At 41.4% G+C, this 23,171-nt stretch overlaps 1 protein-coding gene across 1 annotated transcript in view; it reads right to left on the bottom strand.

Moving 5' to 3' along the window:
* The window catches only part of LRRC1 (leucine rich repeat containing 1), a 96,736-nt gene that overhangs the window by 58,907 nt on the left and 14,658 nt on the right, over positions 1–23,171 (bottom strand). Inside the window, exon 2 of the mRNA XM_067565470.1 lies at positions 16,057–16,174. Coding sequence (XP_067421571.1) covers positions 16,057–16,174 — 118 coding nt within the window. The remainder of the gene's footprint in view (positions 1–16,056; positions 16,175–23,171) is intronic.

Genomic DNA, 23,171 nt, shown 5'->3' with positions numbered 1-23,171 from the left:
TAACCACCCCTTTTGATACCAGTCTATAGCAAGTAACCCAGCATGAAGAAACACAGAGGCATGCACCAGATTTAAAAAATACAAATATTTCCCAGTTCATTTCATCTTGTCTGTCAAGATCTGCATAACGGAGTTCTGCAAAACAGGTAGAAACACTATGCAAGCCAACCAGATGGCACTGAGCTCCAGGATTTTTGTATGTCATTTCAAGTTGTCCTGAGCTCAAGTTATTTGCATTTTCAGATGTTTTAAGTGGGTACCCCAATCTATCCCTGAAGACTGTAATGAGTGTTGTTGGGAAGGGGGCTCAAAAGAGAACAGCCTTTCAGGTCCTCTGGGTCCAGCCACCCAGCGAGTTCTCACAGAATTTGGGACAGGACTGGACAGTACGGTACGCTCTCATTCATGTGACCCAGTGAAAAGATCGTGCCCTCTCAGCTGGCTCTGTTGTGGCTCCCAAAAATCCAGTCAAAATTTGCTGATGCCGCATAGGTGCAGGGGAGAAGGCTGGCACCAAGAAGAAACCTGGGTTCAACAGGGTCATGATAATCAGGTTGTCTGGTGCGTTAAAATGTCACCCTGTCTCATCTGGGGTTGAGGACTGTATGGCTTGCAGGATGAGGCTGAGATGTAGATCCCCAAGTGGCCCGAGTGTCTTTTTAAGGAATGCCTATTCACTGAACGGTTCCATGCCTTCCAAAGACAAGTCCTCAATTGTGGTTTATATGCATCCCTGCTGATGCCTAGTCCTTGAAGCCAAGAAACACAGATACAGCCATTGCCACCTGCAGGGGCATTCTGGCCACCAACTGGTCCTCTGATTATTTCTATGAGCTATTATCTGTTCTAAGGTGGGAGCTTTGATAAAGAGGGCATTGCTCTACCCAGGTCAAAGAATTATAGTCTGCCAGAAAGGTTTGATATTTTGCCTCCCATAGCGGAAGGGAGGTAGAAAAGTGGGATTTCCTCACAAACAAATTGAGTTTGTCAATATGTTGAACAACTTTTGAGATTTCCTTGTATGATGATTTCTCTGTTTCTGGAGTCTCCACAAGTCTCATAAGAAATTCCAGAAATGACATGAAATGGTATCTTCAGTGCTGGTTTACTTCATCAGGTGACAAGGATGAAAAAGTCCTTAAGTGGTGAAGTAGGTTGCTGTTGCTACTCTGGTCCCAGGTCTCCTCCTTCCTGGTTCTCCTCCTCACCCAGTGTAGGTGGCCGAACCATGAATGCCACCGGGGACAGTGATCTCTCTCTTCCTGGACTGTGGTGGAGCTCGGCTGTTAGAAGCACATGAGGTTGGATCCCAAGTTTCATGGTGGCATGCCCTATCGATGTGGCTGGCTCATCTGGTATTGGCCCGTTCAATAGCAATCCTGATGTGATGGTGCCTGAACCTTGTAGGGACAGCCAACTAGTCTTTCAGTGGTGTCACCCACAGATCTCAGAGGAGAGCGTTCTCTTTTCAAAGTAGGTGAGAACATGTGCACTAGTGGAGAAGGAGTAAATCTGTAGGAGCAGTGCCAGGGCCTACAGCACTCTCTGTACCAGGACAGCACTGAGGACGTGCCTGCTTCTTCTGGGGGTATATCAGGCCATCCTGGTTCAGCTGTAGGCATCGATGCCAAAGGTTGTGCCACCAATACCAAGGGTTGGCGCTGGAGAACTTTTTCTTTGTGCCACAAGCTGGTTTTTGGCACTAGCCCTCAGTGTCACACCGGAGGCTTAATAATTCTCGTTCCTGAGGCCTCATTCAGTCTGTCCTTTCAGGAAGGCCCTGAGCTCCATCTAGAACATCTGCTCGTATGTTTGGGGAAGCCCCTCTGAGCCAGGCATCAGTACCAGAGAGATCAGTGTTTGCTTCAGGGCCAATGCTTTTGGTGCTGATGCCAGCACTGGATCTTTTCTCTCTGCAGTCTTCTCTGTGCTGGTTTTAGGCATCGTATCTGTTAGACCGGGCACATAAATAAGTTGGTTTGCCTGGTACCCGTGTTCCGATACCTGTATCCTCAGGATCTGAAGAGACCTTCATAGATTGGCCCTGTAGAAGAAGAGTCACCATGAGCCTGCAACTTGTGCATCCTCAAAGAGAACTACCAGCATACTGGGAATTTATCCACTGTCTGGATCTCTCCTAGACAGAAGAGGCACCTACTGTGTCCATCTTCAGTTGAATTAATCTATCACAGGAAGGGCAAGGGTTGAAGCCAACAAATTTACATTTTGCCATGTTAAGATGCCCTTTACAGAAAGATCTAACCATTAAATTTCCATCCAGATAGATCAAAATTATTCATGGCTGTTCTTTATAGATGAAACAGAAGAGTTATGAAGTCTTTTGAGAAGTCTTTAGCTGAAATTAAAGACTAGCTGATCTCACATTCTCCAGGTTATGTCTTGCTGCTCAGGCAATAAAGTGAACTGAGGAAGTGTTGCGGCCACTCTTTCCTTCATGCCCTCAGATGGGAGCACAATGTGCTACAAGACCGATTGTTCAAAAGACTCTGCTCATGTGCATATGAGGCACATGTGCACCTATAAAAATATCCACGCCGCCACATTCTCTAACAAGCAGCTGTAGTTTTTATGCTACATTCTTAGTTCCGTTAATTTTCCACCCAGACATCATTCAAAATGTTTGTTTTCTTTAAAATCTTCTCTAGAAGATGCAGGAGACAATGTCTTCAGTTAATTAGTGCTTCCTCTGCACAGGTGCATATGTGTGTATGTCTGTCCATCTGCTGCAGGTGGAGGCTCAATGACCAACAAATATAAATAGAATGTAAACACTTTTCTGGTGTCCTTCTAAAAAGGAAAGTTAGCTAAGCTCAGCCCATTAACTAATATTAGCCCATTAACTAATAATTAGCTAAGCCCATTAACCTTTACCAGAAATTGAATTAGTTCAGATGTCTCAACCTTACAGCATACTCCTTTTTACTGGTCAGCATGCAGGGTAGTCGACCTGTGGGTCTGCCCATACGTCACTCCTTCCTGCCCCTTACCAGACAGCTGCCCAATGGAGAAGGCGAGAACTATATTGGCCCTTGAACTTCCTTCAGTGTTTGGGCTTATTCTGACAAGTCTGATCAGCATTACATTTTATCTCCTCATATTCTCTTTGTATCGCACTGAAGCATACTGTCAGAAATATATAATATTTATGTCATAACAGATGCTACAGTGATGGGCACAACAGTTTAAAAAACTAATGAGCACATAGAATCCTGTTTCTTTGCGGCCCAAACACATTTAGTACCTATATCTGCCTCTTCTCCAAAATCAAAGGAGGAACTATTTTCAATCTCTTCTGGGTAGTTTTGGAGGAGGCAGATAGTAACAAGTCATATAAAAAGAGAAAACTTGAAATCCACTCAAAAAAAATTTAAGAAATAATTCCAAGAACTAATCACGTCCCTAAATTCCTCTCCCACTTCATGGTTTTATAACCACATTTTAAAGAAATTCTCTTCCATTGCTGTATGTAAGACCCACACAAAAACAGAACAAACAATTTTATTGAAAATATTTTTCATATTTTTCAGTTACCTTACGTGTCATTTGTAACAACGGTAGGTAAAATTAAAGCCAAAGACTGATTTTTAAATTGACACAAAACCCCTCAATTTTCTTAATATGTAAAGTTTTCTATTTTAAAAGCAGTGCAGACAGCCTGTTTAGATAAATTATCATTCAGATGCATTTATAGATTAAAAGAACTATTTTTGTTGGATATGAGTACATTCCCTCCCGGCCTCTTTTCTCCTATTTCAGACCCACGTAAAATCCAAGGATTATGATTTCACTACAGGAGCAGAAATGCCTTCACTAAGTGGAAACAAATTCTGTGGATGTTTGGGGAAGTGGGGGGAAGAGGGCTTGCCCATAAAGTGTCTCTTCTTTCCTCCCACCTGTACCCCCAATAAAAACATTAATTTGATATTCACTTGAATCACACAAGGTTAACAAAAAACAATCACACCAGAATGAAGGCTGACACCTAAACTTCATTTTTCTTAATTGCAAGACATTGGGAAAGGATTATCAAGTGAGCTGCAATATCTGAACACTAAAGGTCAACTTTTAAAGCAGATGATTTAAACAATATTTTGAGCTCCTTTAATTTAATGGTCGAAGAAAATAATGAGATATAGGTGTGCAGGGAAATGTATGAAATAAGCGCCAGGATGAAACACTGCACATATCAAGAATAATTGGTAATTGTAGTAGAAGAAAGAATAGTTCATAAATGGAAGAAATAACATCCACCAGTACAAATTCTGAAGTCGCTGAGAATGCAGTAGCTTGCAGTGCATTATGCAGCTTCTTCCATTACGGTTCACTACTAGGTTTCATAGTTGACATTTAAACAATACATCCGTGCCAATACTAAAGCTAGCTAGGTAAGACACTTTCCTCACGATCACTGGATAACAGACTCCAATCCTGCTTAAATATCCAGGATTTTTCTAACACTGCACATTGATGAATGTTCTGCATTGACACGTACTGCCCCAGATGTTCTGGCATACACAGACACATAGTAAGCCTATAAAGCACTGATAAGCCCTATGACGTGTGGCAATGCAACCACGCTGACAGCAAGTGAAAGTTGTGCCAGCACACACGTGGATAAAATCAAGCTCAGCAGTCATGTGTGTAAGAGGATATACCTTTTTCCAGGCAGGGTTGCTTTCTGGTAATTTATTACCCTTGTCTAAAAAGAAATTGTGCTTATAGCTGACAATCTAGCAAGCTTGTTATATTTAAAGCACAAATGACTACAGAATTCACTGCACAGTCTTACCCAAGCACTACTTCCTTCAAGATTTTAACCAAAAACCTGTAAGTGCTAAACTAATCATAAGATACAATCTCTAATTTCTTTGATGAGGATATTTTACAATTTATGCTGCTTTACTTTTTTTCCTAGTAGGTTTTCATTTTATGGTGAGAACAGCCTTGTTCTGGAAACACCTAAAACTAAGGCCACGTCTATACGCACAGCACTGCAGCGGTGCAGCTATTCTGATGCAGCTGTACCACTACAGCACATCTGGTGAAGACATTCTATGCCAACAGGAAAGAGCTCTCCCATCAGCATACCGAAAAACACCTCCGCAAGGGGCAGAAGCTCTCCTGCCGACAACACTGTGCACACGAACACCTCAGTCAGTGTAACTTATGTTCCTCATGGGGGTTCCTCACTTGTGTTTTCACACCCCCGAGCAACATGAGTTACGCCGACATAAGGCTGTAACATAGATGTAGCCTAAGCCACTTCGTTCTACAAAGAATTAAAAAGTAGTATTTTTTTAATGTAGCACTTGTGCACCATGTCTCCAAAGCACTTAAAGTAACAAATGAGTTGCTTCATTTGCTTACCTAATGGCTGTATTGCCAGTATCTATTAAGCACGCTACAACAACAGTTCACACAGTTTTCAATATCTAAAGCAGACAGAAAAAGTGGCTGGCTAGGACACTCTAGTCACTATAAAAGGTCAAATTTGGCAGCATTTCCAGCCTTTGGGCCAAATTACATTACCAGTATTAGTATAAATGTGTGGGGTACCCCCTCTGATTTAAATACAAATATTCTGGATTTAGACCAACAAGATCAGAGTCTGACCCAAAGCCTATGAATCCATACAGCATTATCTTGCTTAAGGGGAACGAGAACTGGAAAGGAAATGTACTCCAATCCAACCATCCCTCCTTCCCCCTAGTATTTTACTTTACTAATTTAACATTATAAGGAAACGTCTTGTGCACCTGCCACAGCAATCAGCCATGCAATCAAAACTTGTTTTTTGACAATTAGGCCTATATTTGTAAAGGTATTTAGGCATTGCTCCACTCAGCATCGCAATACCTAAGTGACTGAGGAACCTAAGCCCCATGGACATTCAATGACACTTAAGCTCTTAAGTGTCTAAGGCCTGATCTACCCTGCGATGTTAAGTCGACATAGGCCTCCTTGCATCGACTTAGTTATACATGTGTCTACACTTAAATTGGTTTCCCACCTATCTAAGAGCTCCATTACAATAAAACCCCTCCCCGAACAGTGTTGGGCCATGGCCGATATATTAAGGTCAACAGCAGAAACTGCATTACTTATGTTGACCTTAAGAGTCCTCCAGCAGCTGTCCCACAATGACAGACACTGACTCAGATTACAGTTGAGAACTCCATTACCCAGGGGTCACAGAGACCAGACAGCCCCAATCCCTTATAAAGCTCTGTACATTTTTTAAATGTCTTTTCCTTGTTGCCCAGCTTGGCGAGCACACCTAGCAACTCTGCATTGTTGTGCACAACTGCCCAGCTGACCACATGCTCCAGACACGCTCCTGCTTGGAGTAGGCAGGAGATATTGGCTCTCCTGGGCCTGTGGGGAGCAGAGGTTGTGCAAGCACAGCTACGGACCAGCCACAGAAACAAGCATCTGTGAGCAGATTGCATGAGGGATGCAGCAGAAAAAGTACGACAGGGATAAGCAGCAGTGCCACATGAAAGCGAAGGAACTGTGGCAAGCATATCAGAAGGCCAGGGTAGCTAAAAGTCGATCTGGCGCAGAGCTGCAGACCTGTTGCTTTAACAAAGAGTTGCATGCCATATTTGGCAGAGACCCCAGAACCACCCTGCAGACCACCATGGATACTTCTGAGGAGTCTCAGTCATAGGCCTTTGATGTGAACAGTAAGGAGGTGGCGGAAAAGGAGGACATGCAACTGCTGGGGGGGTCCAGCTATGCTGTGAGCCAGGACCTATTAGAGATTCCACTGCAGTCCAGTCAGTCCCAGCAATCAAGCATGAGCAAACCCAATGCAGGGGAAGGAACCTCAGATAAGCGTGCAATTGTATTTCCCATTGCAATGATGTCCTGATGGCGCCCCCAACTTAACAGAGGACAGCTATTGACTTTTCATTAAATTTACTCATAGCAGAAGATGTTACACCCCCACAAGATTCCACATGGCCTCAGGGGCCACATCCCTACCCTATCACTCCACACCAGGTAAAATAAAGGACAACCACAGCTTCACATACATCAGTTATGGCTTTCACAGCTGGGGTGTGTGTGTGTGTGTGTGTGTGTGTGTGTGTGTGTGTGTGTAAAATGAACGTGAGTGTGTAAAATGAACGTGAATGTTGTTTCCCCTGGTTAAGTTCTGTTCCATTAAGTTTTTAATGTACTTGCTTTTAGAATTGCAAATCCCCCCCACCCCCCAAACTGGCTGTGTTACTCAATAAAATTCTATTATATACAAAATTCATCTATTAATTCACATGTGCTGTAGAATGCCTAGCAGTTCAGAAAGTACCCCACTTGTTACCGTGCAGTGTGACATCTCATTGGATCAGTAACACTAATAATCAGAAACTGTACAGCAAGCATCACAAAATAGGGGCACTGACAGTGTTCTATTTATAGAACGTATACCAACCACCATACATAATGGCAGGACCAGGTAGAGCACAGTCACCACAATGCATTATAGTGGCTTGCTGTTAAAGTGCTCTTTCAAAGCCTCCCTGAGCGATATAGCCCTGCTTTGAGCTCTTCTAATAGCCCTTATGTCTTGCTGTTCAAACTCAGCAGACAGCCGTTTCATCTCCGCCCTCCAACCCAGTGGCAACTTCCCCCCCTTTGCTTCACAGATATTTTGCGGGGCACAGCAGGCAGTTATAGCCACTGGGATGTTTTTTCACTGAAATGCAATCTTGTGAGTAAACAATGCCAAATGTTCCTTCAACATACCAAAACCGCATTCAACTGAGCCAGTAGCTGAATCTTTCCTTGGTGCTGTTGAGGCGCCCAGTGTATGGCTTCCTAAGCGAGGACAGGAAGGGGTAAGCTGGGTCATCCAAGATCACTATGGGCATTTTAACATCACCAATGGTAATCTGCTGTCAGGGAAAAAAAGTCCCTACTTACAGCTTTCTGAACAGTCCTGTGTTCTTAAAAATGCAGGTGTCATGCACCTTCCATGACTAGCCAACACTGATGTCAGTGAAGCATTCCCAGTGATCCACTTATGCTTGCATAACCATAAGAAAAGTAGCTCTTTCTGTTGATATACTCGGTGGCAAGGTGGTTTGGTGTTAAAAATAGGGAAATGAGTGCCATCTATTGCTCCACCGTAGTTCGGGAACCTCACTGTTGAAACTCCTTCTGCTACATCCTGGATGGACATTGCCAAGAATCACAGTTCTGCGTAGCAGTAGATTAATGGTCTTGCACAATGACAACAGCTCATACAATGGATTTTCCAACTCCAGAATGATTTCCCACTGACCAGCAGCAATCTGGCGTTCCACAGCGCAATTGCCACTCAGTCATTTTGGTGCCTCTGTGCTGGAGTGAGCTTGGCACATAGATCCAAGAATATGGCCTTGCGCATCTGAAAGTTCTGGAGCATCAAACTCCTTAGATACTGGCTTATAAAACTAAAGATTCTTGTTAAATGGCCTCACTAATTTAGTCTCTGTTAAATACCTACAGCCTTACTTTTAGGATTTAAACACTGGTTGGACTAGTAGTAGCAGCAGCATTCCCTCTTGAACTAGCAGATCCATGTTGTAATTGTCCCCTCACCCCATAGCTTAAGCACTATTTAAGTCCTTCCCTGGTACCATCAGTTTAATTTCAGAGTACGTCACAAGTAACCACTTCCCCTAACCCCTTTGGGAAATATGGAAATACCTTGCCCCAATATCACACACTGAGCCAGTGGCAGAATGGGAAGGAGAACCTGGGATGTTTTCAATCCATTGTCTTAGCCAAGTGAATGATGTGTTCACGCCATGCTGCTGATACTGGATCACAAACCCAGTCCAATCTTCAAGTCAGGTTATCATGGTACTAAATAAGAGTCAGATGGATCTTGAGCCACAATCTAATGCATGTAAAGGCTCAAACTGCAGGTGACAAACTGATTTTATATTATTTGTCCTTTACCTTGTTTAATATTATATACAACTTTGAAGTTTTCAACACCAACACTCCATGCTGAGTCGAATGTGAATTAAGAGGCTTTCCTTAAGAAACAGAAGTGCTGCTGTTGCCAGAACAGCATGTTATACCACAGCAAACCAGCATGAGTACATGTACTCAGATGAAGTTGAGTGTACTCCATGGAGGGGCCTCTCAGAGCTCAACTGACAAATGAGTCAGAATGAAAACACCAGAACAACAACATCCTCAGATCTCAAAGCACTTTACAAAGGAGGTAAGCGTCATTATCCCCATTTTACAGTTGGAGAACTGAGGCAGAGGGGGAAAGTAATTTGCCCAAGTCTACCCAGTGAACTAGTGGCAGAGCTAGGAATAGAATCCGGATCTTTTGAGTCCCAGTCCAGCACTTGATCCACTAGGCAGCACTGCCTACATAACCCACCTACTGAAGACAGACTATTTTGATGAGCAGTTTAACTGCTAAGTGTTATGTACCTCTCTCAAAGTCATCTTTCCCACACAGAGACTCAGTGAGCACATGTATGCTTAGTGGTACCAAGAGGGATAGCAGGAGAGTTGTAGTATGCCTACACAGCAAGCAGAAACCTTCAGCAGCAAGCCTGGATCTACAGACTCAGACTCACACTACGGCGCTAAAAATAGACATGTAGACAATCAGGCTCTGGAGCCTGGGCGCTCAGACTCAGCCCCTCACCAGGTTTCCAACCCACTCTGGCTGGAGGCTGTGCAACATCTACCCTGCTGTCTTCAGCCTGTAGCACAAGCCTAAGTCAAAAGACCCAGGTTTTGAGACTCACTACTGCAGTTCTTTTTGTTTTGGTTTTTTTGCAGTGTAGATGTACACAGAGTGCCCAGATCCACAATCATCCACAGTGAGGCTAATCTTATGCTGTTTACATGTAAACACGTTGGCGTCTTCACAGGAGTGACGGGCCATAGAGGGATCTTCCAGATGGCACTCAAATCTCTAGAGAAGGTCTGCCCAGAAGTCAGGGACTTGTGTGGCATTTTTAATACTCAACAGTCACTTATGCAATATGACAGATTTCCTGATTGTACTCAAAGTTGCCTGATAGAAAGCTAGCTGATGTATGTTTACCAGCATCTAACTGACAGATTGTTAAAACACTCAGAGGACATAATGTTAATCTGAAGAATAGTTGGGTTGTTATTTCTGTCAGGAAATATTAACACCCCCCTCTTCTTTTTAAATGAATTTAGGGAGCGTACGCCTTCCCAGCTAAACCATAACACCACCCGAGGTACTGCCAGGATTATTACACTAACATGTAGCATATGAATCTCAAGTTTACTAACTGAAATACAAACTATCAAAAAGATGTTTGTCTGTGGCCCTGGTATGAGACATCACCAACTTTCTGCCAAAGCAAGTCAACTTTCACGTGGGCTGCACAGGAAAAAAAGTGTTTCCTAATCATCTTTAAAATATTCATAGATATTCCAGGAAATCAGCCTTCCACTTTGCCCTTTGACATTCACATCCCTGTCTCACTCATTCCTCCTTGGTACCTCCTCCTTATAGCTTTGCTTATGCTTAGAAATTTTTCAGATGAACTGGTGATGGCACTAGTAAAATGCTTTGGTAAAACTCCCATGAAGACTCAGCCTTAGAGTGTGATAACTAATAGCATGAACAATACAAGTAACTCAACCATAATTAGAATTCATGCTGCTTACACAGTTCACTCAAGTCTCCTCCCCAGAGCCAGGGGGGGTTGAGGGAGAAGTAAAGCAATACTGAAAAAGAAAAACAAACAAACAATCTCATGCTTCTATGCTGGCAAACAAACAGTGATATTAAGAGGCCCCGTATGGCATGCACCTGCTGAAGATTTCAGTCTACTCTAAGGCTTTTCTTAGAGGGAAATTCACTGCCTTATATTCAATATTAGCACAAGAGAGTTTGAGAGAAACTCAGTATGTAGCAATGAGTTTCCCTTAACAATATACTTAATCATTTAAGAAAGCATCACCTCTCAAATGCTTTCCTGTTCACCTTTTAGTGAGGAATCCACAAATTAAAGAAGTCCAGTGCTGACTTCAAATTCAATTTTTAAACAAACCATTGTCAGGCAAAAAGCCATTTAAATATGCACACAATTAATAATTAATACTGTGAGGGGAGAGTTGAAAATAAACCTAAGTTAGATGGTAACTCCACACAGCAGTCTGTACAACAGATTCAAGGACCAGCCCAGCAAAGAAAGTGATCTGCAACAGTGGACAGTTAGTGGTGCAGAAATACAAGAGAAGGAGGGGAGAAGAAAAGTCCAGATTGAAAAGGCAACAAGACACTAGTTGCAGGAGAGACCCAAGGGAATTCTAAAAAACAACTTTGTTTCATTAGGAACAGAGATAATATTTATATACTACAACTAGGTATGCAAGGCAGTCTTATTTTCATTTGAGGCTGACATTATGGGGGGGAAGGACAAAGAGAACATTTGCCCCTCTCCCAACAATCCTCCAAGGCATAATTTTACCAATGTTAAGCAATGAAAAGCAGCAAACTGGAGAGTCTTCATCTTTTATATAAATTATAAAGCACAACAAAATAGTGGCATAGTAGCCAAATTCTACTTTATATATTATATTATATATATATAGGGAGTTTATTTTTTATGGATGGATGGATATAAAAAAATCCTCCCCCAACAATGGAACCCTAGAATTGGTCCTGAGGTGAAGGTATCTTTCGTATTTCATATGAAATAGGAAGGAACTTCAGTAGCATGAGAACAGTTCATACACAGCAGTGGTAGCGTAGATTTCCCACAAGAGAAGAAACATCCTTCTGGCCATTAGCTCTTTGCACCTCAATCACTCGAACACACAAGCGCTATAGAAATTAAGATGGGCTAATTCTCTTGTCCCTTCAGTCTGATTGAAGTGGTAGATGGAGGAACTACTGCTTGACAAGCAACTGAGAATGACTAGGATAAAAAAGTGGATAGCTACCATCCTCCTCGCTGCCATAACACTGGCAATGTCTGGGGTTTAAGTTAATGCTAACACAGTTCACATTAGTCATAGTAGGGCTAGCATCTGAGAGGGAAACCACAGAAGGGCAGTTACTGCAGAAGACATGCTGCTTTTGAGGCCAGAAGTAGTGCTGAGGCATGTTCTACATTTAAAACTTATACAGGCATAACTGTGTATTGGTTAGGGGTGTGGGTAATATTTTTTTTTTAAACCGACAGAACTATGCCAGTATAAGTCCTAGGGCTTGTCTACACTTGAAACTCTACAGCGGCATCGCTGCAGCACCTACGCCAACAGTAGGGGTTCTCCTATCACTATAGTAGTAGCTAGGTGAGTGGAAAAATTCTTCCGCCAACCGAACACTTAACTACGTCGCTCAGTCGCTCAGTAGCATGGATTTTTCACACACCCCAAGTGAAGTTGTTGGGACAATCTAATTTTCTAGTGTAGACCAGCCCCTAGCCTAGGCACACCAGCATAAGAGTGCTTCTGCAGGCACAGATTATGTCTCTCAGGGTACTGGTGTAAAATATGCCAGAAGCACTTTTATGCTGATATAAGATGCATCTACACAGGATGGTTTGCTGGTATAGCTATTCCAGCATAGATATGCCAGCACAACTTTTTTGGTGTAGACAGAACAGATGGCCTGTGCCTGCCACATGAGCTGGAACCCCTGCCCACTCCAGGAAGAACAACTTTTTGTTCCTTTCCATTACAATTCTAACAGCTTGTCTACAGGGAAGTTAAGCCAAATCAACTAAAGGTGCAAATTTAAAGTGTATTAGTTAAAGTACATTAGGACTGGTCTATACCGGGAACCTACATTGAGAGACATAGCTAAGCCCACCCAACCCCCAATGTAAACAGCACTAGGTCAACAGAAGAATTCTTCCACTGACCTAGCTACTGCCTCTCAAGGAGGTGATTACCTATTCTGACAGGAGAATCCCTCCTGTTGGAGTAGGGAGTATCTACACTGAAGTGCCACAGTGGTGCAGCTGTGCTGTTGTAGCAGTTTAAGCATGGACCTACCCTTAGGCTCCTGTGTGAATGCTCTCATTCAGAAGTACAGTGGACTGAGTTCACACTAGCTTAATTCCTCATGTAGTCATGTCCTAAGTTTCCAGTCCCATATGCAGGGATAACACACATGAGCAATGATCAAGCTTGCACAAACATCTTTTCTGAAGTATTGAATGTGTCCTCTGTTGAAGTTTATTATTATTCCTCCTTCTCAGCAGCTGCTACCTCAATGGGGAATGCAAGATGTCCCAGAGACCTAGAAATCCTGGTACAGTATATACTGAGTTAGGAGATCAGGCACTTGAGTGGCAAGCCTGGGAGGGCTGGGACTTCCCCCTTCTGGGAAGTAATAAGGAGCAAAGGCAACAGGGAATGGATTTCACCATCCTTGACAAAGCTTCCACTGAGTAGCATTCCTCCCTTCGTGCCAGCAGAAAAGACAGACTCACTCTGCTGACAGCATGATGAAGTGTTGCCTGCGTATAACAATTCACTTATACCTTGGAGTTTAAAATATAGTGCAAGTTATATTTGTTGGTGCAGGGGGTTCCACTGGCTCTTTATACACCTTTTTTGATTTGCAGTGCAGTTCTGTAATCTATACATCTGTATAGCTGTAAAGTTGCCCTCAGCTTATCACCTGAAGGCTGGGGAGAAAGCAAGAAATATTAGCTTTATGCTAGGAGGAGGATAAAAGCATTTTGTTCAGTCAGTAACTTCTCTTCCCCCTCATCCTATAATGGAACTCAGAGCATCCCCTCAGTATCTGCGGGGAATTGTCAGGTACTGTGGCCAACTATAAATTAATGAACTAGTATTTGTGTTCTATTTCTGAAGGAAGTAGGACGGTCAGAAATGAAAGCCATTAGTACACTAAGCAAACGGCTAAGACAAGAACAGAACAATGATCTCTTGTGCCCAGCTTTAAGATGTCACCACCACACTTTCCTATTCATGTAGCAGGTCATGTTTTGACAAACAAAGCTGTTTTTCTAATTTTGAAAGCAATACAAATCATCATACTAGTTTTTGCTGAGTATATAAATAATGAAGACTGATTAATGAGTAGTCACTGAGTAGGAGGAACCTTCAGAGAGAATCTCAACATGCCTAATTAAAGTTGTGCTGAAGAATAGAAGTAGGAACTGCACAGAACTTTGATATTTAGAATATTGGAGAATCCTTACACAAGGTTGTTTTAAACTGAAAAGAATTCAACTAAGTTGTAAACAGTTACATGCAACTGGATTAAACTGAAGAAAGTAAAGCCAGTCATTTCTGGTAATGAACTGGGAAAACAAGAAAATAACACAATAAAATGGGTGATTAAGACTGGACCTTGGATGTACATGAGAAATTGCTTCCTGCAACCTACTTTAGTACAAGTCATCACTTCAGAAGTTATTGCACAAGGAAGTATTTTGTAACCACCACCACCCCATACACACATTCATTCATTCATTCACACCATCCATTCTTGTTACAGTTGAACTCTCATGCCAACTTCCAAATGAAGTCAAGCTGCCTAAGGTTCAATGGCTCTGCTCCACCAGTTCTTCTGCAGTCAGTTATTCATTTGCAGGGAGAAAACAGAGTTGAGCCAAAGTACTGTTTCCTTTGAAATTAAAGGGTTGCTATCTCTTGGCAAACCTACACAGCCAAATTCTGTACATAAAGCCAATGGCATTAAACACAGAGACATATACCATTTTTACAATGCAATTTCTTAACCAATTGAATGCGTTCTTTCCAGCTCCCAGATAATTCCTGTTCAACCACACAGCCTTTTTCCTACAAAGCTTTGTGAATATGCATGTAATGATACAGTACAGTGGAAGTCCTGCACTAATTCTCTTGGGGGAGGTGGATCAGCTAGGGTTGCATTTCATTACTGAATGTCCAAAGGAGGGGGGTTAGGTGGGACTATAATCACCTAACATTTTCAAATGAGGATTCAAAGTTTAGGCATGGAAGGGTGAGGGAGGGCGCAGAGTGCCTCGACAAATGGAAACAAATACAATTTCCCTTACAGTTTAACTTCACTTCTCTAGCCCTTGTGTTTTTTCTTCTTCTCCTTAAATTCCTAGCAATTTTCTTGAGTACACAGTGAAGCTACACCCCAGATATAACAGGACAGACATGGCTGCCTTTGCACTTAACTGACTCTTGTTCCTTTAGTAAACCAGCAGTGTATTACTGAGTGTGACTAATCTGCCCAGGGGCCTTGTGTGTTGCTTCTGCAATGCTCCTAATATTCGCTGGCCCAGGCAACGAGATCATGCTCCATCCTGAACACTGATTTGTTATTCCTAGCCCATCAGGGCAGCAAGCTGCTGAGATGGGGACTCTGCAGGCTCTAAACATCACCCATGGTTTCCAAGGGTACACGAGGCTAGAGAGCTGACAAGTCATACCAATCTCTCTTGGTCACGGCTTGAAAAAGCAGGAGCAGTATAGCTGAAGCAAGCGCTAGAACTCAACAATAAACCACTGCTCCCTGCGCCTACGGTATGCTTTTTACTTGCAGTGAGAAACAACAAAAAAAGATTAGAATTAGGGGGAGAGAAAAGGAAGAGAGGGGGACGAGAATGAGAAATGGATATCTAGCCAGCGCACTGCCTCTGTACAATCGATGAGCTTTCTCCAACATCTTTCATTTTGGTCTCTGCCTTCTAGGTGCATGTTCATAAACTGTGCTTGAAAACCTTACCAGACAGACACACACAGAGCAAAAGGCGGGGAGGGGGAGAAGGGATATTAGTATTCCTTCAGTCAACAGTATTTAACCTTTCAGGAAGGAGTGAGTAGAGAAGAGCAGTATTCTAGTGAGGTCATTGTATTGCTGGCTCCTCCTAGCATTGAAGCATAGCATACCCAGTCTAGAACTCCATAAAACTCTGAGAGTTACCTAGAAACACATTCTGCAGGATATTTAGAGGCTTCAGAGCCATACGAAGATCTCAGTTACTCTAGCATTGAGAATCATGATATACAATAAATAGGGCAGAACCAAACAAGTCTGTGAATACTCTAGCTTACCATTTCGAGACAAATCAAGTTCCACCAGCTGCATAAAGTTTGCTATTTCTGGAGGGAGCCGCTGAATTTCATTATCACTGAGTCCAAGTTTCCGTAATTTTACAAGCTGGAAAAAGGGCTGAAAAAGAAAATCCCATATTAATTATTATTCATATAATGCATTTGCAACTTGGTTACATTTACATGTCAAGTTTCTTGGAGTGACTGGTTTCTTGGAGTACTGGTTGTTAAACATCTAAAATCCCAGGGACTGCCTCACAAATCTACTTACTCAAATAATTTTTGATAAAAAGCAAGTACAGAGGCAACTTAAAAAGAAGTCAGAGATTTTCTTTTCAGAACTAAACAACACAGTTTCCATCTAGGTGTTTATACTGACCTACCTATGAAAGGTGAGTAGACCTTGCAGGACTCTTTTTTGAAAAATAAAATTTCATTGTTTAGGGTAGCTTTCAGAACACTTATAAAATTATAGCCATTATGAATCACAGTCGATTCATAATGGCTAGACAGTTACCTAATAGTTACTTATAGGCTTGCTTTTAAGCAATAGTTTGCTGACTGCACTTCAAGATAAATATTACTCTCTGAGAGGACATCTCAGAGTCCGCATTATTCTGATTTCACAAAGATTATTAAAGCTATTCGCACACACAGATATCCACTTGGCTCTGCCCACCCACCTCAATTATGATGCTTAGAGCACAAAGGGTGGAAAGTTCCATTCCTATAGTTTTAATACTGGAGGGAAATATTGTGCTCACACAGTCAATAAAACACCAGCTCTAGGACTATGTGGTGAAAGCTATGGACTTGGATATTACAATTTTCAACTTTGAAAACTGCTTCTCAGAAGAAAGCACTATGAAAGAAAGACAGATTGAGTATTGCCAATTCAAAATTATATTGCAAGACCCACGTTATTTAGATTTGGAGGGTTTTGTTTTTAGAAGTCCCAGCTCCAGGACTCAAGTGATTGCACAAAAATCTCAGCTTTCATTTAGAAAATTTTCTAGCCCTAATAGTGAATACGTGGACAAAGTGTTCTCTAAAGGATCAAAAAAAACAGATGGCAAAAGCAGCCCCAACTTTTATTTTTGTTTTTAAACTCTCATTTTTGGGGAGGCCTGACACATGATTTTGTAACCCTTCAGGTTGACAATACTAGACTCATCACTAATAAAACTTATCTTTTACTATCCACTAAGAAGCCAAGAAATATCCAGAATTCACTTGAAATACAACTGTGCGGCAATGAAGAACTAAAACAAACTATATTGATATCTCTACTCCAAAGGCTCAAGTTACATGTTATGGGGAGATTTTACAGCAAATGGGAAGGGATATAGTGCACACAGTTTTGAATGTAAGGGGAGGGGTTCACAGAAAAGCTATTAAGACGTAGTCCGCACTAGAACGGTTTGAGAACTCCTTGTCATCCATACAATGTGGTTTGTTCCATATACGCAGTGTGTGCATATGTTCAATATATATATTGCAAACACCATATAAAAAATGTGTAAGAACCAAATATGACCAGCTAAACATGAACAAGTTACAAGATATTTAGCCAGATAACTATTCCCAAAGTGAACTAAATCTCATACATTTAAAATTCTCCAAGAACTGTATTTCTGTTTTGCTCAACAGTTAAGGAGGCAACACCAATATTTAGATAAATGATAAACTGTAGCTATGTGAAATTATAGTCTTATTTTAAAGTTGTTGTAACCTTTTAATACAGACCTAAATCATTTCTCAATTCTACTTTTAGTGAATCCTATTTCAATTTCAGATAATGCTTATTTTTAGTTAAGCAAGAGCCACACTGTCAATGCTCACTGAAGCCCTGAGGTAGTCTATGAGCTATCCCTGCTTCTGCCAATTTTGTTTGTTAGCAGCCAAAATAGCAATATTTACATGTTACACTCATCAAGAAAGCATATTGCTTTAAATATTTGCTACATGTAATCTGATAGACTTGGCTCATTACTAAATGACTGTAATAGCCAGACTGTATTCCCAAAGCTCTGATAGAAACCTAAATGCAACATAATATTTCTTGATAATTGACGGGGCACCAGACAAGCGTGTCCACCCAGCAGTCACAATATGCTGCAACAGCATGACTGTAGATCCAACTTCTTTGCATGTTTGTTGGCAACACTTTTTAAATACAGCTTCTTTAATGACTTCGGTTAGCCCAAGAAAAGAATTTTCAGTTAAAAAAGTGAACATTACCCATTTTGCTCAGTAATGTGTTATAAGGATTTATATTTATAGGAGCACCGCAAAGCCCTATGCCAATGCTGTTCATTTAGCTGCCAAAGAAGGGGAAGTCAGTGTCACAAGTGGCCCTATCTACATACAGCCCACAAGTTAAGACATTGTAAAGCAATATTTATCCTGGTAATATTCAGAAAAAATAATTATATACCAAACATTTCATTCCTTAATTAAATCTTTTGGGGGCAAACATTAAAATTGGTGCTCCTGAATCCAGAAGCAAACAAGCCAAAAGAATAAAATAAACTGACTAACTCACTAACAACTGATGTAACTCGAACTTCTCTGGTGGGCAACTGTCCAAACACACACATTACTGGATTTTTTTGATTGTTCCATTCTTTGTAAGAAACCAGAGCATTAATACACTAGAATCCTTGAATATTTCAATCCCTTGCCTTAACAACAATAAAGAGCAAATGAAAGCAAGAGATAATGAAAAACATAGGGAGTGGAAGGCTAAAGAATACTCCTGAAGCTAGGCTGCCTTAAGAGTTCTTTTCAATGTTACAACCACACTTAAACTGACTTTCACATGTTTTATAATCTCACTTTGACATAGCAGTTTGAGCAAAAGGCTTAACATCACAAGCAATATCATCCTCCAAGAAGGCCACCACTAGGAACAGGCAGCTCAGAAAAGTTACTAGGGCCTGATTTTCAAGAAACGCCAGAGTTACATCCACAGTAAGTTGCCATGAATAGACTAGGAATGAATTGCAGGATCAGTGTTGCATCCACTGAAAACGGAGGCCTTATTTGAAGGAAAAAAGGCACTTAAACTTTATTTTAAAATAACCCGGTATGCATTTTATATGTAACATAGCTCTGATGTCTGATAATAGCAAAGGCTGGAATTTCAAATCCAAGAAACAAACGTATTGCTAGTGATATCAGAAAGTCTTTGGAACTTTTATTGTATTTACAGCTTCATAGAGTGCCCATAATTAAAGTATCAAGGCACAGAATAACTGAACAGAAGTAAAAAATTCACCTCTCAAGGCAGCTACAGCTTTAAAAATGAAAAATAAGCATACAGGAGTTACAGATTTAGGAAGAAAAGATCAAGAATAAAAAGTCTGCTATATAGTAAATTGAGAAAGAACTTTAATAAGAAAATTTGTGGGAGGAGGGAGGAAGGAGACTTTAATTATGCACATAAACCCACACTTCATGTCAGGCCACTTATTTAGAAGCCTAATTTTAGGCAACCATTTTTAATACCTTAGCCAAAGCATGAAAGTCACCAAAATGAGAAAAACCCTCAGGTTTTAAACAAGTAATCTTCCATTTGCAGATTACGTTTCTGTAATTATCAAGACACTGATTAGAATCATCTTCTTTCAAACTGAATTTTTATTCCTCTTTTACTCCTCCCATAAGAGGAGGATTTGAAACTCTGACACAACCACAAATATTTCTCGGGGCAAACAGGCAGAAGCCAAGGGAAGTTTTGGTAAACTGTCTGAAGAGAGAATTAAAAGAAGGCCTTTTTCCAAGTCATCTCACAATCTTTGAGGTTGCAGATACCTTTAAATGCATGTTTGTCATAGCATAGATATGATATGAACCCATCTGAGCACCTTCGTACTTGGATGGTAAAACACATCTGGCATAGCTTACATTTTCTGAAGTTGTAACGAAGAACATTACATCAGTTTGCTAGGGGTCTGAACCTGGAAAAAGATATAAATCCTCTCCCAAACATAGTGAAATGGAGCAGTTTTCACACATCATTGATATGATAAAGCATGAAAGAGCGCTACTTCAAATGTGGGTGATGGAAACAAAACTGCAGAATGTTATAATAATCAGAAGGGGGAACTAACTGTTATGGTTGATTTATTTAAGATGTTTTTGATTGGACACTGGAATCCTCTACTGCTGGCGTCACAAGTGATATCAGTCCAGCAGTCAGCTCAAATATAAATTTTAATTCAATAAATCTTTACATTCAGATATAGTTTGCACAGAGGAAAACAATTCTCAGCATGGGATCTTTCAGAACACTGCACATACAGTTAAAGATTTACACTGGATGCAGAAAATTCAGACTAACTTTGTAAGCCTACATATATATCGTGGGCCAGAGAGTCCATCTAAATATAGTTGTAATAAATGGTATACGTTTTTCAAGATTACTGGTCTCCAATTTTAAATCAAAGAGGATTACAGACACATTTAAAAATGTAACAGACAGCTAGACTGGTTCTTTGTGTAGAATTTTATACGCTACGCAACCTATGACGTTGATTAGCTTTGCTAAAAGCATAATTTCATCTGTAGAATATACAAGGATAGAGTCATTCCAAGTGCTTATTTGTCCTGGTAAGATATTGAAAGTTAATTAGTAATCATCAATAGAGTAGTTATTCTTGAATTTTAAGTTCTAAAAGTGTGGGGGGGTTGTGCCAACTGCACTTACCATGTCCAACCTAACCTCAAATTTGGATTCTAGTTTTGGAGCTTGTTCCAAGAACAGAAAACCCATACTAAGCTGAAAAATGTCAAAAAGGACTTTTACAGCAAAAAGAGACTGCCAAACCCATAAAGGCCAGTAAAAGACCTAATGCATATTTAAATTCTGTTGAAAGAAGTCTCTGCGAATTCAGATAAAAATAGATCAGCAGTTTAAAAATTACCAGATCATTCATTTTTTTAAAGTAGTTTATAGACTACCTGTGTATGTGCACAGCTGAAACAACAACTGAATGACACCTGGCAATTCTTCAGATTTCCATGAGACAGCCCCCAGCCAATTAGTACATACCCCAGAAGCAAAATAATAGGAAGACAAAGGAGCCTCAGGCCAGTATTCATGGAGATAGGATCCTTCACAACCAAAGAGGCAGACCACCCCCTACTTAGTGCAGTTGGGCCTAAAGCTTCAACTCAAACTACCAAGGGACTTCACTGTCTCCCAAGAAACTAGCTCCAATATTATTTCTTTCCTTGAAGAAGACTTTTCAATTAACTGTGTAAACCCTCTGGTGGTAAATTTAAATTATAAGTATAGCTAGAGGGCTTAAGCTTTCTTTTACGCTGCAAAGACAACCAAGCTTCAGAAGAAGAACCTAATTTAACATGTAAGAGATGCTGCTAATAGTGAACAGCCATTGTTTCAGCTGCAAACACCTGCTTGGGTAAAAGATGCTTTCCTTGTGGAAATCAAGTCACTGTATGGATAGGTCAATACCTATTTTAGGTACTGTTTTCGTTTTAGAACATCATTTCTGTTTTAGATCATCATTAATGTATTATAGACACATGCCTTACAGTTACTTTCTTTGCTGTAAAGGTACATTCAACTGCCTTTTTGTTTTAGGGCTTGTCTTCAATGCATTATGTTAACTTGAGCCATATCTCAAGTTTTGCCCCCTAATCTGACTCCCATCCACACACGAGTCTCCAACTCAAGTTCAAGTGGTGATACCTGGAACTCGAGCAAACTGGTCTGTTGGGCGTGGGGGGACAGGAGAGAGGGTTGGTTGGAGCTTATATGCAATGGAGATGCAGTTCATTGCGCATCTTTAACTGCACATCTTTAACTGCGTTGCATTAAAGAAAACGAAGTCTCTCTCGATCTAAGACATGATTTGCTACTGCAGGCACAGTGTGAGGAAAATTCAGAGAAGGCAGTGCAGGGGAAAGAACGTGGAAGAAAATTGGCAGCATGTGACCTCCCGAAGAATGAGAACCTACATGTCCACCATGCAGATAGAGATAAGGAATTGTTTTCAGGCTCTCTGCACAGGTACTATAGCGGGGAATGATTTGGAAGACTCATCTGAGGGAATGGATCAGAAGGAGACCCTGATGTTCAGAAGGCAAGGGATGCATTGTCCTAGGGATGGGGGTTCCATGGCCACCACTCCCAAGAGGAAGAGAAGGGTGATGGTGGTCGGGGACTTCCTCCTAAGGGGGACGGAGTCATCCATCTGCCATCCGGACCGGAAAACTAGAGAAGTGTGCTGCTTGCCTGGAGCTAGGATTCAGGATGTGATGGAGAGACTGCCAAGACTCATCAAGTCCTCAGATCGCTACCCCTTCCTACTTCTCCATGTGGGTGCCAACGACATTGCCAAGAACAATCTTGAGCGGATCACTGCAGACTATGTGGCTCTGGGAAGAAGGATAAAGGAGTTTGAAGCGCAAATGGTGTTCTCATCCACCCTCCCTGTTGAAGGAAAAGGCCCAGGAAGGGACCGTCGCATTGTGGAAGTAAATGCGTGGTTACACAGGTGGTGTCGGAGAGAGGGCTTTGGATTCTTCGATCATGGAATGTTGTTCCAGGAAGAAGGAAGATTAGGAAGAAACGGGATTCACCTAACAAAGAGAGGGAAGAGTATCTTTGCAGACAGGCTGGCTAACCTAGTGAGGAGGGCTTTAAACTAGGCTTGATGGAGGACGGAGACCTAAGCCCGAAGGTAAGTGGGGAAGTGGGACACCACAAGGAAGCAGAAGGAGGAGGATGCAGCAGGGGAGGCCTCCTGATTCATACTGAGAAAGTAGGGCAATCAGCTAGTTATCTCAAGTGCCTATACACAAATGCAAGAAGCCTGGGAAACAAGCAGGAGGAATTGGAAGTCCTTGCACAGTCAAGAAACTATGACATGACTGGAATAACTGAGACTTGGTGGAGTAACTCGCACAACTGGAGCACTGTCATGGATGGGTATAAACTGTTCAGGAAGGACAGGCAGGGGCGAAAGGGTGGAGGAGTTGCACTGTATGTAAGAGAGCACTATGATTGCTCTGAGCTCCTGTATGAAACTGGAGATAAGCCAATTGAGAGTCTCTGGGTTAAGCTTAGAAGCAAGAACAATAAG

The sequence above is a fragment of the Emydura macquarii genome, unplaced genomic scaffold (assembly GCF_026122565.2).
Source record: "Emydura macquarii macquarii isolate MOO-44397 ecotype Brisbane River unplaced genomic scaffold, CSIRO-AGI_Emac_v2 contig_2680, whole genome shotgun sequence".
NCBI lineage: Eukaryota > Metazoa > Chordata > Testudines > Chelidae > Emydura > Emydura macquarii.
The sequence above is the reverse complement of the archived record's forward strand: the minus strand, read 5'-3'. Positions and strand labels throughout refer to the sequence as shown.